This window comes from Calypte anna, chromosome 2 (genome assembly GCF_003957555.1).
Source record: "Calypte anna isolate BGI_N300 chromosome 2, bCalAnn1_v1.p, whole genome shotgun sequence".
NCBI classification, from domain to species: Eukaryota; Metazoa; Chordata; class Aves; order Apodiformes; family Trochilidae; genus Calypte; species Calypte anna.
The window spans coordinates 20,635,522-20,649,848 of NC_044245.1; the positions used below are offsets into that span (position 1 = coordinate 20,635,522).

General features: G+C 38.9%; 1 protein-coding gene across 1 annotated transcript in view; it reads right to left on the reverse strand.

The window, feature by feature from the left end:
- LOC103527533 (macrophage mannose receptor 1) overlaps nucleotides 1–14,327 on the reverse strand; it is a 36,131-nt gene that overhangs the window by 17,309 nt on the left and 4,495 nt on the right. Inside the window, exons 5-14 of the mRNA XM_030446514.1 lie at nucleotides 13,357–13,503; nucleotides 11,639–11,821; nucleotides 10,639–10,793; nucleotides 9,352–9,465; nucleotides 8,113–8,228; nucleotides 7,029–7,177; nucleotides 4,462–4,661; nucleotides 3,160–3,287; nucleotides 966–1,053; nucleotides 359–503 (exon numbers count right to left, since the gene is read on the reverse strand). Coding sequence (XP_030302374.1) covers nucleotides 359–503; nucleotides 966–1,053; nucleotides 3,160–3,287; nucleotides 4,462–4,661; nucleotides 7,029–7,177; nucleotides 8,113–8,228; nucleotides 9,352–9,465; nucleotides 10,639–10,793; nucleotides 11,639–11,821; nucleotides 13,357–13,503 — 1,425 coding nt within the window. The remainder of the gene's footprint in view (nucleotides 1–358; nucleotides 504–965; nucleotides 1,054–3,159; nucleotides 3,288–4,461; nucleotides 4,662–7,028; nucleotides 7,178–8,112; nucleotides 8,229–9,351; nucleotides 9,466–10,638; nucleotides 10,794–11,638; nucleotides 11,822–13,356; nucleotides 13,504–14,327) is intronic.

Here is a 14,327-nt window from a genome sequence, read left to right on the forward strand (position 1 = left end):
ATCTTTCTTCTCTGTTGAACATGAAACTCTAGTGTTCTGCCTCTTTGGCTCTCCTGAGTGAGCCTGAAGCAGATAGAAATGAAGATAAAAGAAGAGGGGATAAATACCTTTGCTTTGCAGACTTTTCATCCCATGGCAGAAGGAGATACAGCCAGAGATAAAGTAATAAGAACATCTTTAACTTATTGCCTTTGAGTGCAACTGAAATATCTCAATTCACTCCTCTTGCTTTATGGGACACCTTCACTGCAATTGGTTTTAAAATTGGCATTTTTCACTATCTTTCTTCTTTTTAATTTCTTTCAATTGTTTTTGAATTTAGGTTTATTGCTCCAATTACATAGGGAAGTAATCATACCTTTTTTCATTTCACAAATCCAATTAAGTAAATGGTCACAACGCAAGTCATTCCAGCGCATTTGGGGTAATCTTTTAAGCATAACACAATGTTCAAGTTCTTTATAATTGTTAGGTTCATCTTCATCCCAGTTCTCATAAGTTACCTGTGATGGAAATACATCTCAATTACTGTGTGATTCGAGCTGAATGGAAGTGATTGAGATTGCCATTGTAACACAATTTCAGGGTCTCATCATCTCAAGTACCTTGTTTATGGGATCAGTGGGAGTTCAGATAGGTCTAAGAGGGCTGTAAAAGTCATGCTGATCAGCTCACTTTCCCCATTCACTCCCCAGAGAATGTGTAAAGAATACACAGTATAGAAAATATAGTATATATAAGATATAATATGGTGCCAGGGATGAAACAGGGGCAACTTTGTACTTCCATAAGTGTCTTAAGACAGTGCCACCACTAAGTACTGTAGGCAGGCAGCTGATGAATAAAAGACTGCCATTCACATGCTAAGGGTTTAAAGAGTCTGGGAAAAAGGCAGCATAAAAAGATAAAATCTATATATTTAAAATGACAGAAAGTCAAACAATATCCAGCAAGTAAGTACTCACAGGGGAACCATCAATCCAGACAAACCCTTCATCAGGATTTAAGAGAAACAAACCAATCCAGAAATTCTGATTGCCCAGTCCTTTATCCCTAAAAATATAAAATTAAAAAATCATACATTGTAGATATATAAGTGCAAAAAGAGGGGCCATGATATGCTACTTTCTGCCACATCTGAATTGGAAGCCACTGCTGCCCTATTGGCCCATAATCATGCTTGCTACCTGCACTCCATGTCCAGGGTTTGATAGTTCTCTGTGTCGGGACAACACTTGTCACATTTTAATGTAAGTAAAAGAACAAGTGATGCAGCACGCAGCTAAGCTCAGGCTCCCATCCTGGGGGCTGCCCTGCAGCTCTTGACTGAAGCGCGAATTCATGGAAAGAGGTTTCAGCAAAAGTAAACCATAAATAGAGAGCTATAATACAGTTGACTAATGAAAAATAGTGAAAATTGTTTTCCAACTGCAAGACACAGTATCTACAGTGCCAGCAAAAATTGGGGTGGCTTGGGGAGGGTAAGCTCAGCACAGCTCGGCTCGGAATGGCAGGGCATGACTCGGAATGGCTCAGATCGGATCGGCTCCCCATGGCTCGGCATGGCTGAGAACAATTCAGCTCAGAATGGCACAGCTGGGCTGAGAATGGAACATCATGGCACAGCTCAGCTTGACACAGCACGGCTCAGAATGGCATTGCTCAGATCAGGTCAGCTTGGATCGGACCAGTTGATTTGGCAAAAAACAGCTTGTCATGGAATGGCTTGGAGCAGACAGGCTCATTACCGCATGGCTTGGCAGGAACAGCTAAGCTTAGCGTGGCGAGGCTTGGAGCATCTTGCCGTGGCCAGGCTTGGCTCCACTCAGTTTGGAACAGCACAGCACGACTCAGCACAGCTTGGAACAGCTCAGCGCGGCTCAGCTTGGAACAGCAGGGCCTGGCTCGGCTCAGCATGGCTCAGAATGGCTCAGCAGGGCATGGCATGTCACCATTCGGCTCAGCACAGCACAGCTTGGCTTGGCTCTGCTTGGTTCAGTACAGCTTGTCTCGGCACAGCTGAGAATGGCACAGGTCAGAAGGGCACAGCACATTTTAGAATGGCACAGCAAAGCTCAGCTCAGCATGGCACAGCTTAGAACAGCTCAGCATGCCACAATTCAGAGCAGCTCGGCATGGCATGGGTTGGCTCGGAATGACTTGGTACGGCACAGTTCCGCTCGGCTTGGAATGGCTTGGTTCAGCTGGGCTTGGCACAACTTGGAATGGCTTGGCACAGGATAACATGATTTGGCACAGCTCAGCTCAGATTGCATTGGATTGGATCAGCTGGGATCGGCAAAAAAAGGCTCAGCACAGAAAGGCTTTGGGTGGATAGGCTTGGCACAGCTGGACTTGGCAGAACAGCTAAGCTGAGTGCAGCCAGGCACAGACCATGCTATGGCTCGGCTCGGCTCGGCTCTGCTCGGTTCGGAACAGCACAACACAGCACAGCACAGCTTGGAACTGCAGTTTTAAAATGGACAGTTTCAAATCCATTCCAAAAATTAGACCAAGATTCACCATTAATGTGAAACAACCTTGGATATATAGCTATATGTTATGTACCACTGACAGATCTTGACCTTACAGAATACAATTAGAATGCAGTGATTTAAACTGGGAGGGAAATGATGGTGTAATTTCTATATCGCAGACAAGACAGGGTATCTACAGTGCTAGCAAATGTTAATTAAAATTAATTCTGTTTGATTTCAGGAGTCTTCGGTTTATAATCAGAAAATTTGCACAATTTTATATATAAAATTCATTTTCAGTCCTTGTGTTTTGGCTTACATTACACATTAAATCAAAATGTTTGATTAAAAAATTAATTGCACCCAGTTAAAAAGAGACACCATTAGTGCTCAACATTTTGTTGTTTCATTTCTGGGAGAGGGACCAACGTACAAATAGATCAGATCTGGAGAACAGCCTTGATAAAAACCTGTGATGAAAATTTCAAAATATAAAGAAATATTCAAGATTTTTTTCTTCTGAAGCAATGTTTCAGGGTGATATTTCCAAACGAATATTTAAAATTTTAATTTAAAACTTAAAATTTTTATTCATACTTTTGCCCAACTCCAGATATATTTTGAAAAAATTCTTATTTAACATGGCATGAATGTGAAAAAAAATCATTATCCAAGAACTCACGATACTAATTGGCGTATTAAAATTTGATCTTCTCTTGTATTGATTGTGACCAGATTTCCACCTACTTCTCTACAGAATTCTTCAGCTTCAAACCAATTCTTCTTTTCACCTTCCTGTCTCACAAAAAACTATTGGGAAGAAAAAAAAAAAATTATGGGGTGTGCAAAGCTTGACATGTAAGAATATATAGTTGCCTATGTAATTACAATCAGTATCATTTTAAAACAGTGCTCTTCTTGAGTATGACAACATAACACCTGTCAAGACCCATATTAAACATTAGTAATATAAATTGTAAGCATTTTTTCTCCACATACTCTATATTGAAATAATATAAGAGTAGCATAGCTCTGAGGAGAACAAATGGACAGTGAAAGCTGTTTTGCCAGGTGCTGACCCTGGCTGAGGAAGGGATTTTTGTATGTTTATGCACCCATACAAATAGCATCACTTTCTACCATGAAATACACATATTCTTGAAGTAAGAAACTGGATATCTGACATTTTTGGGGAAAGGGTAATAAAAAAATCAGTAACCAATTATTATTGGTTACTGACTAACCAATAGTCAGAACCAATAATGTTACTAACAATAATTGAGTGTGACATAAAAATTGAGGCCCTCATAAATACAGGGCTAAAATCATCTCTAGCCTCCATATAAGCAGTCTCAAGAGAGAAGGTAAGAGGATATTTATAGTAAGACCTGGAAGAGAAGTATTGCATATTTATTTTTTCTTGGTCTATTTTGCTTTTTATTTGCTTTTTCTTTACTTTTTTCCTTTCAAAAAGGAAATATTTCAAGGGCAAAGCAAAAGAATGCACAAAGCCTTTACTTGACGAAGCATTGCCAGTGAGAAAAAAACCCTGGATTTAAAAGTATCACTGAAAATTTCACAGACTGTGTGAGAAAAGATTGGCAGAGAATCAGTCTTCCACAAATTTTCTCTTAGAAACTTTGTTTATGTAAGTGATACTTCTGGCTCTTAAGAGGTAATACTATGTTTTTCTGAAGTCCAGAATTACTGGAAATAACTAAGTTAGGTGTGGTTCTCACCTGGCATTTAAATGAATTAAGCATATTTCTAGCATGCTGTTATTAAATTTTCAGGTATTTTATTGTTGAAAGTCATTATATTTGATGGAGTTGTCTCGTGGCGTTTTGCATTTAAATACTATGGAGAAGATTATTCCCCAAAAATTGCCCAGCATTTGAGGCCCTGAGTATTGTGGTAATGAGGACATCAGCCTCTGGTGTCTCCTCCATGCTCAGGCTCATGAGGAAGGTAGACACACACTTACTTTTATGCATGAGTCTTTCCAGGAGGCTCCATCCCATCCTTCTGCACAGGCGGCCTCAGGGACCCATCCTGGAGGAGAAGGAGATGGCACTCCTGCTGCCTGCTGTTTGCAAAGAAAATTTGCTGTCTTCTCACAGCTGACAACATCCCATAATCCAGCTGCAAATCCAGTTCCCATGGCAACACAGCCTTGCTCTTTTCCTTTGTGATACAGAGAAGAAATTAGTAAAACCAGTCCTAATTTCTCTCTAAGAAATTAGACTTTCGCTTTTAGTCATAGAAAATTTTGGAAAGGAAGATGCAGATTATACAGACTAAAACCCATCTTGGATATATAATCACTTTGAAAGCCCCTGCCATAACCCAGATATGGACCAGAGAGTCTGACAAACACAGCTTTACCCAAAATAAAGATTTACAGCTTTAGAATACAAATCTTCCTTATAGCAGAATTATAGAATAATTTATATTGGAAAACATCTTGAAGATCATTGAGTTCAACTGTAAACCTAATGCTTCCAATCCACCACTAAATAATGTGGTCTCTGAGCAACACATCTACACATCTTTTAAATATATCCAGGGATGATGACTCAACCACTTGAGGCAGGGCAGACTGTTCCAATGGTTGAATACCCATTCAGTGAAGAAATTTGTTCCTAATATCCAATGTAAACCATCCACGGCACAACAAGAGATTGTTTCCTCTTGACCTATCACTTGTTACTTGGGAGAAGGGACTGACCGCTACCTAACTACAGCCTCCTTTCAAGCAGTGATAGACAGTGGTAAGGTTTCCCCTCAGCCTCATTTCCTCCAGCCTAAACCCCCATTCCCTGAACTGCTCCTCATAAGATTTGTGCTTAAGATCTTTCCACCATCTTTGTTGCCCTTCTCTGGTCTTGCTCCAGCAGCTCAATGTCTTTCTTATAGTGAAGGGCCCAAAACTGAACACAGTACTCAAGCTGCATCCTCACCAGTGCTGAGTACAGGGGGACAATCACTTCTTCAGTCCTGCTGGCCATGTTTTTCTGATACCAGGCAGGATGCTGTTACTCTTCTTGGCCACCTGGCCACACTGCTGGCTCATATTCAGCTGGCTGTTGACCAACACCACTGGGTCCTTTTCCACCAAGCAGCTTTCCAGGCACTCTTCCTTAAACCTGTTGCACTGCTTGGAGTTGTTGTGGCCCAGGTGCAGGAACCAGCAATGAGCCTTGTTGAATCTGATACAATTGGCCATGGTCCATCAGTCCAATCTGTTTATATCTTCCTGTAAAGCCTTCCTCCCCTCAAGGAGATCAACATTCCCATCCAACCTGGTGTTGTCTTCCAAGTTTACTGAGGGTGCACTTCATCCTCTCGTCCAGATCACTGATATTACAGATAAATGTCCTCAACACTGAGCCCTGGGAAAAACCACTTGTGACCATTTCCCAACTCCATTTAACTCCATTCAGTGATGTTTTTACCCAACAAAGCATAGACCAGTCCAAGCCCTGAACAGACAGAAAAATGCTGTGCAAAATGGTGTCAAAATCTTCATTAAAGTCCAGATAAACACCAGCCACATAATCCACTAAGGGGGTTCACCTTGCCATAGAAGATCAGATTAGTCAAGCAGGACCTGCTTTTCATGAACCCATGCTGGTTTGGCCTCATTTCCTGTTTGTTCTGTATGTGTCACATGATGGGACTCCCTAACCTTCCCTGGCACTGAGGACAGACTGACAGGCCTGTAGTTCCTTATATCCTCCCTCTAGCTCTTCTTGTACATAGGGGCCATGTTTGCTGACCTCCAGTCAACTGAAAACTCCCCAGTCACCCAAGAATATTGGTAAATGATAGAAAGTGGCATGATGAATATTTCCATCAGCTCCTTCAGTACCCTTGTGTGGGTCCTATCCAGCCCCACACACTTGTGTGTGTCTAAGTGGTGCAGCAGGTCCCTCACCATTTCCCTTTATTTTGCTACCAGGGAAACCACAGGACAAATTGTACTTCATTTTATTTACATATGTGACTGATGGTCTTAAAACTACTTTAAGGCTCCCAATATCCACATAATTACATCTCAGGAGACCTGGTATCAGGTACAAAAAGTTTTTTAGGGCATAAATAGCTACTGTGAAGGCAAGAATTGCCAAGATGTGATCTGTTCAGTCAACAGCTGGACATTTGCTGCTCACTTTTTGAATATACACTTTGTGGGTTAAAAAACTCTGTCTATAATAATTTTTCTCGATCTGATGAGTTGTTAGCTGGGGTTAAAAAGTTGGAAAAAATGAGACCATAGACCTTGTTAACTCTCACACAGTATTGCCTTCAGTCTAACCCATTAAAAATCTGCTTCTGTACAACTTCACATGCAATTGGTTTGCACCTGACACTCAGCTGTGGCTGTTACATTGGCCCCAAACATGAGGTCTGATGATGTTGGCCACCTACAGCTATGAGCATAAAAGAAAGAGCCTACTGTAATTTCTAAGACCAGGCAATGGGAAGCAGAAATCCACAATAATTCCAGCTGCACTCCAATCTCAAATGTTGAGCTCTTGCAGAGCTTACCTGGCATTGCTGTGTTCCAGTTTGTGAAGAGAGGAGTTTCACCAGTGGTCCATCTGAAATTCCCTTGTTCTTTTGTGTTGGAGAGGCCAATCCAGAAATATTTTTCAGACCTCAGCCCCGTCAGGCTAATCAGAAAAGCTTGCTCATTTCTGTAGTGGAAAACAGTGTTCATTCACAACCTATTACTACAGCCTTGTAACATTAGTTTAAGTGATACAAATAGAGGTATAGCTATCATGTTAACATGACCCCAAGGCAATGGGCCCTCGGGGAGGGTCAGGCACAACCTGAGCAAGCTTGTAAGTGTGGTCTAAAGAAATTCATGAGGGACAGCTTTCTTTTTTCAGCCAAAGGAATTTTCTCTCCTTTTCACCCAGTTCTGCGAAATGTTGCAAATCACTGCTCACTTAGGACTAGTTGTATTCTGCTATTTTCTTTGTCCTTCCAAATCTTTGAGGTGCCTCAAACAGACCAAAAAGACCAGATAAACAGACCTACAAAACCTGTCAGCTTTGCTACCCATCATGTCTGAAGACAGTCATGTTCCTCAGAGTTAATGAAGTCTGCAAAGCCCGTGATACAGGTAGGTTGGAGATGATACCTACTGGCTAAGGTAGGGCAGATCTTAGGGAAAATTCCTACATCTGTTCAAAATTTGCCTTATCAGATAGTTCAGGAAAATATTTGTTGTTACGTAACAGCAATCAGTAAATAGATGAAAATTGTAGTAATTACTTTCCAACAGAAAAAAAACCAAACCAACAACCAAACCAAACCCAAACCCAAACCCCAAAAAACCCTCAAAACATTGAAGCTGCTTTAATTAGGAGCCTAAAGATGGAGAAAACTGTTTAACTCAAAAATCCCCCAAATTTGAAAATTATTTTAAAGGAGTAAGTAGAAAGTCCTAAAATATTGATTATTCTTTTTTTTCCTGCATGGATAATTTTATTCAGCTTACTACTTCAAAATTCTTGAAAACCACTGGTAAAACACTTTGAAGAGTTCCAAAAATAGACCAATTATTGTGTGTTCCTCCATCAAAAGCACTGATTTTGAAGTATGAAAAAAGATATTTTCCTACCTGCTTTCCACTGTAGCAAGATGAGCTTTGCTCTGTTCACATGTCTTATTTGCTTCTAAGAACATCAGAAGTGCAGAGCCCACCAAATAACAGTGAAAACCATATCTTTTCCAACCCTGAGACAAACATAAGGATCTTAATGTGAAACTGAAAGGGACTGAAATACAGAAATTAGCTCTGGTTTTTGTGTATAAAGATTAGGTATTAAATTTGTTGCAACTAATCTTAAAAATTAGATGAGACTGTATTTTCATAGAAATGCTGTATTTTCTTGCAGTTTGCTCCTACAAAGGCCTTTTTATTTAAAGAAAGACATTAAGATCTCAGTTTTCATCAAAAGAAATTGTGACTGTGCTAATAGAGCTGTGTAAGGCTATGATTATGCAAACTGCACCATGCAGAGCCTGTAATTCATTTAAGGGGATGCTTCAGTGTTCCAGAACTGAGGAGTCTGACACACTGAAGTCCAAAAATGTTGTAATATGGAAATGAATTCGCATACAAGCACAGCTCCCCAGAGCTCTACTTGCCATCCTAAAGTGGAATGCGTGAGGAGACTTTCTGAGCCAAATCAGTGCTTGTATGTGGGGAGGGTAGAAAGGAGAAGCATGAGGAAAGCATCCCTGCTTCTTCCTGCTCTTAGACAGCCCTATGATGACCAATATATATATATAATGATGTAGTGAAAAGTTAAAATCTGAAAAAATTACTAATTTGGAAAATAATAACCTGCTGATTTAACTCAAAGGCCAACTAAATAGTCCATCAGGGGGAACATGGTAGAGAAGAGCCTATCCTTCTATGTTTTGAAATTATTTTCTTTCTTTTGCTATTATTATATAGTAAAGACTTTATACATACTTTGAATAGACAGCAGATCTAGGAGAAGAAACAAAGTGGCTTTTGGTAATTTTACATGTATTGTTAGGTTAAGAGCATAAACAGAGAGAATAGTAGTGAAATTATGATTAATAATATATATGTAATTTGGTCACAGGGTGGCTCATCAGGGAATGGAGGTAAAGACAGTTTTCATAAATGAATCTTGACCTTCTCAAGTATTTCAGAGAAAAATGAAAAATGCATATATGTTAGTTAAATGTAAGTAGGAAAAACTAATTTTCTTCAAGAGTAGATTTTCTAGAAAATACAGACAAAAGATTCTAAATGAGGCAAGACCCAGTAAATTAATTGCTGTTCATTTTCACCAATATAAATAATTTATGAGAGAACATTTACTTCCTGGCAGCCTGCATCCTTGATTGTCTCTTTTTCTGAGGCTTGTGATGAAGGCTTCTTTTTACAGATATAACCAAGATGCTTATCACAAACATCAGTTGCCCAATATCCATCCTACAATAGCAGGGAAAAGAAACTAATTAAAAAAAAAAAAAAAGAGAGAGAGCATAAGTTTTCCTCTTTCTTCACTACAAATCCCATTGAAACATGTTACTTAGGAAGATCATCACTAGACATACTTTATTAAAGAAAAAATAATAGATATACCTGTCAGGATCAGCTTAAGATCCATTTCATGATGATTTGAAATGAAGGAATTAAATAAATGTTATTTCTTGGAGTCTCAGCACTACTTAGTGTAACAGCTGTCTTTTTCATGAGGGGGATTGTAAAGAAATGTCTCATCTTGGCCTAATGGGTCTGCATTTAAAGCAACTTTATTTCACTACACTTCTGGCAAAATAGATCAGTGAGACTGTCATAATACACATCTGAGTGTGTTGCAAGGAATCCAACTACTGTATCCATCAAGAAGACTCTAAAAATGATTTATTTCCTTTAAACAAGGAATTATGTGGAAAATAAAATGTAAATAGGAGCTTTTTCCCCAATAATATCTGGTTTACGATCAATTATACCAATGCCTAATACTGGCAAGTGTCAATATTTTTCTACAATATAACATTTCTTTTATTCACATTTTCATAGCATAATAGTTATTATAAATTTAAAATTGTGTTTATGCTTGTCCATGCACATGCATGTGAATGTTTCTAGAGACCCAAACAGCCATGTATCACGAGATAATAAAGGACATGAGTTAAACAGTCAGAAATACTGTAAGATCTTATGTGTTTGACAGGTATGTGTAAGTACTCCTTATGTCACAGCTGCAGACCTAAATGAAATGTCATAGGGGGACATAATGTCTATCAGAATGGAGAATGAGGGGAGCAAATAGTATTTAAGATAACCACACAATATATTAACTAGTTCATTCCCACTCCTCTCCCAGAGCTACTACTTCTTTCAATTGCTGCAGCATTAGAAAAAATGTAATGTAAAAGTTCTGTATCAGACTTTCACCAAACAAGAAATTTCTAAATATAACACTGGCAAAATGAAACCTCTCTGTTTCAGATCTCTGGACATTGCTTTTGGTTGATGCCAAATTTACGGAGAAAACAATTTTAAGTTAATATGAAAAATTAAGTATCTAATGGCAAGTGATTTCAGACTGGTGTAGTTATTAGGTTGAACTACTAAAAACTGTGTGTTTGGTTATACCTGCCCCTTCATAACAACACAGTCCTCCAGACCACTTGTGTAGGTGGGATGCCTGCGCTGCCATTTGGTGAAGGTCACAGGAGTCCCATCACTCCACTCAAAATAGAAGTGGGATTTCAGGTCATTCAGGCCCAGCCATAGCTCTTCTGTTGGTTCTGAAGTATGAAAAGAAAGGTTTCCTTGTGGTCTGCTCTACAATACAGAGAACATTTTCACACCTGGAGCAAAGAAACTGATAAAGCTGGGATGTGGTACCTGAGAGGTGGCCTTTGTGCCTTAACAAAAATGCTGGTTTCCTGTACTGAAAATACCTCAGATTCCATCCAGAAATATTGAGTTTATTAACTTTAAGGCTCTTCATGGCCAGCAGAGGTTTATTACAAACTTTCTGAGTATTTGTACTTCAGAACAGAAAAATGGTCCCTAGGATGAAGGATAGGACAGTGAGTGTCCCATCTGCCAGCAGAGTGTACTGAGCTCAAGCCATGAAGACATCTGCCTAATAAGAAAGCATTAGAGGGTTTCTCATGGCTCCTCAGGACTGTTCACCAAGTCCAGTCTGTGTTTTAAGAGTCAGGACTGGTAAATACCAATACAAGGAAAATCAGAAGAGAAAAGATACTCTTTTCTCAGGAGGCCATACAGAAAGAGGTTAACCTCAGCAAAAGGTTTTGATTTCAGTAATCTTGTATGTTTGTATGTTTGGAGCTCAATTATGTAGATGTAAACATAGAATAAAGGAGCTCAAAGTGCAATTTTTTAATATTCTCTATTTTTTTTTTCTTTTCCCACTTTATAAAGTTTACAATTTACAAGTTTATTTCTTGATAAATAGAAAAGTATTTCAATGTTTTTCAACTAGATCAACATAAAATAATGCCACAAATTAGACTTAGCCTTCTCCTTGTGACATTTCAGATTTCATTTCATATTTCATATGAAGTCCAGCTTTTATTTTACAGATGGAGCAAACAAAATACAGGCCTACATATATACTCACTGTAACCAAGCTGTGACACTAGAAAGCTGAATTCAGCAATGTTGTGGACACTTGCCAGATCCCCATCTTGCTGCTTGCATGAACTCAGAGCATCTTTCCATTTTTTGAGTTCTCGTTGAAGGCTGTAGCAGTGGCCTGCATACGGCAACCAACCATCTGTGCACTTAATAGGTCTCAGTTCTTCTAAAATTAAAGCACAATTTTTCAGAGCAATTTTTTAAGAGGAAAATTAAGGGCACTAGGATGAGGCCTCTTAAGCACTCTACTTGGACTATATGAATAAACAAGGTGTAGTTATAAATGCAAATATATTCGTATGAAAACCAAATATCATTAAGGCACAGTATGCTAAATATGCCAATAAAATTATGTGTCCTTGAGCAGAGAAACATGAAAAAATGTCCCCTATTCTGTCAGAGATACAATTTGAATGAATGCTCTGGGAACAAAGAGAGACCAAAGCAGGCATCAGCCTCTCCCCTCTTTGCTTTCTGGAGCACTTTGCTCAGCTTGTCTTGGTGTTCCACGCTACCTGAGGGGGCTGACATTAGGCTCTGCCTCCTGGTCAGTGTCCTCTTGCAAACACACTCATAATTTTCATATATGGAAAACCTTGAAGTAACTCTTTGGTCATTGCAGGTCAGTAAATCAGATGTAAATCAATACAGAGTTGGTAATTTTCATATTAACTCAGTGGCTTTTTTATTACTTAGGTACATAAGTATCTTTAAGAGCTTAATTTAAGCTTGCTTTAAAAATACACTTCTCCATTTCTTTATAAGGCTATTACAGGAATTAACAGATTAATTATCTACTTTCTTGAGTACAACATTCCCAGATGACAGTCTCCAGCAGATTCCTCCTGCATGTGGGATGTCCATAGCCATGTTGTGTCACATAATCACAGAATGTTAGGATTAGAAGGGGCTTCTGGAGATCACCTAGTGCAACCCTCCTGCCAGAGCAGGTTTCCCTAGAGTGGATGGCAAAGGTTGGTGTCCAGATGGGTTTTGAATATATCCAGAGATGGAGACTCCACCACCTCTGTCTGCAGGCTCCCACTGTTACTCTTACAGTAAAAAAGCTTTTCCTTATGTTTTGGTTGAACCTTCTGTGCATGAGTTTATGACCATTGCCCCTTTTCCTGTCACTGGAGACTGATGAAAAGACTCTGGTCCCATCCTCCTGACACCTACCCTATAGACATTTATGAACACTGGAGTGTCACTGACACCATGGGTCAGTGTGGCCCATGGATGAAATATTGTCTGTGTGAATACTGCTCTGCTCCTATGAGCCCTGTGCATTGGTACTGTTGACATCAGAGCAATAATGTTTGCATTGATATTAGAGAAATTGCAATTGATTGTTTGGAGCAAATGAGAAGCATAAAATTTCTACTGTATTTGTGCAAATTTGAATGCTGGCACTGGTTGCCCTGACAGAGCATCTTCTATGTGTCTTGCAAAAAGGAATGACAGTGATGGACCAAAATAATAATGTTCTTCTAGGAATGGTTAATACACAATAGGACAACAAGGGTTATATATAAAATTTGGAGCTTGCATCTATAGATGTGTTTTGCAAAAGTTTGAAACATCTTGGTATAAAAACTGTGCTGCAGATCTTTACAGACTGGTCTTTCTAGCAGACAAAAAATTTAAAAAAGAGCAAAAAAAAAAAAAACTGCCTACTTTCTTTTTGTTTGACTAACCTACCTTTGGGCATAATGTCAGACTTTGAACTGAAGTTTGTCTTCTTACAAATGTAGCCAAGTCTCTGGTTACATGCTTGGTTTTCCCATTTAGCATTCTTTCTGGGATTCATCACTCCACAGATTTTCCCAGGGAGGAGGAAAGGACTTCCTTTGAGTAAGAAATAAAATAGAATTTTATTAACAAAAACATCACATAATCAATAAAAATATTAAGATTTTCCTATTTATTTAATGCTTAATATGAGGAATACCTCCACCTCCCCCCCTCATTTGTAGGATGCTTTTTTTGGTCTGTGCTTTGAGACTGAAGTGATGCCCCTTCCTTGACGCTGTGTCAGGATAGTACCAAGAAATCTCGGGTTCTTTTCCTCATATCCTGGTGCTCACAGACAGAACAGCTGAAGTTAGATATTTATGCTGTGTCAAAAACTACAAAGTTTGAAAATATTGTTTTAAATTCTGTCATTCCTCTAGTAAATCTCAAGAATTTCCCAATTCATCTATCATATAAAATACATTTTCTCTTTTCCATTGCAGTGTTTGAAAATCTCTGCAAACAGCAAAAGAAATAGCCTGAGACTGTTTAATTATTCCATCTTATAGCTTATCCAAAACAGAAGATTGCTAGAAATACTCTACAGCACAAAAAAACCCCAGAAACATAAGACCACAAAAAACAACAAGCAGACAGAATTGCCCATGTGTAAGAAGCACCACAAACTCATCTCTGTCTCCATTCCTTGAGGGGGCCCAGTGAAATTTTTCAGTTGAGGAATTATGAGCTGGCTCTGTAAGCCTCCCCGTAATATTTAAAATTTCTTCAGATGAATAATGCCATTATTTTCTAAATATTTTACTCCTTTTGGAAGATCTGATTTATATTTATACTCTTGGACAGCATATTATGGAAAAATTTTGGTCTCTGATCTGTAGGGTTATACATCACCCCAAATTACATTTTGCTTTCATAAG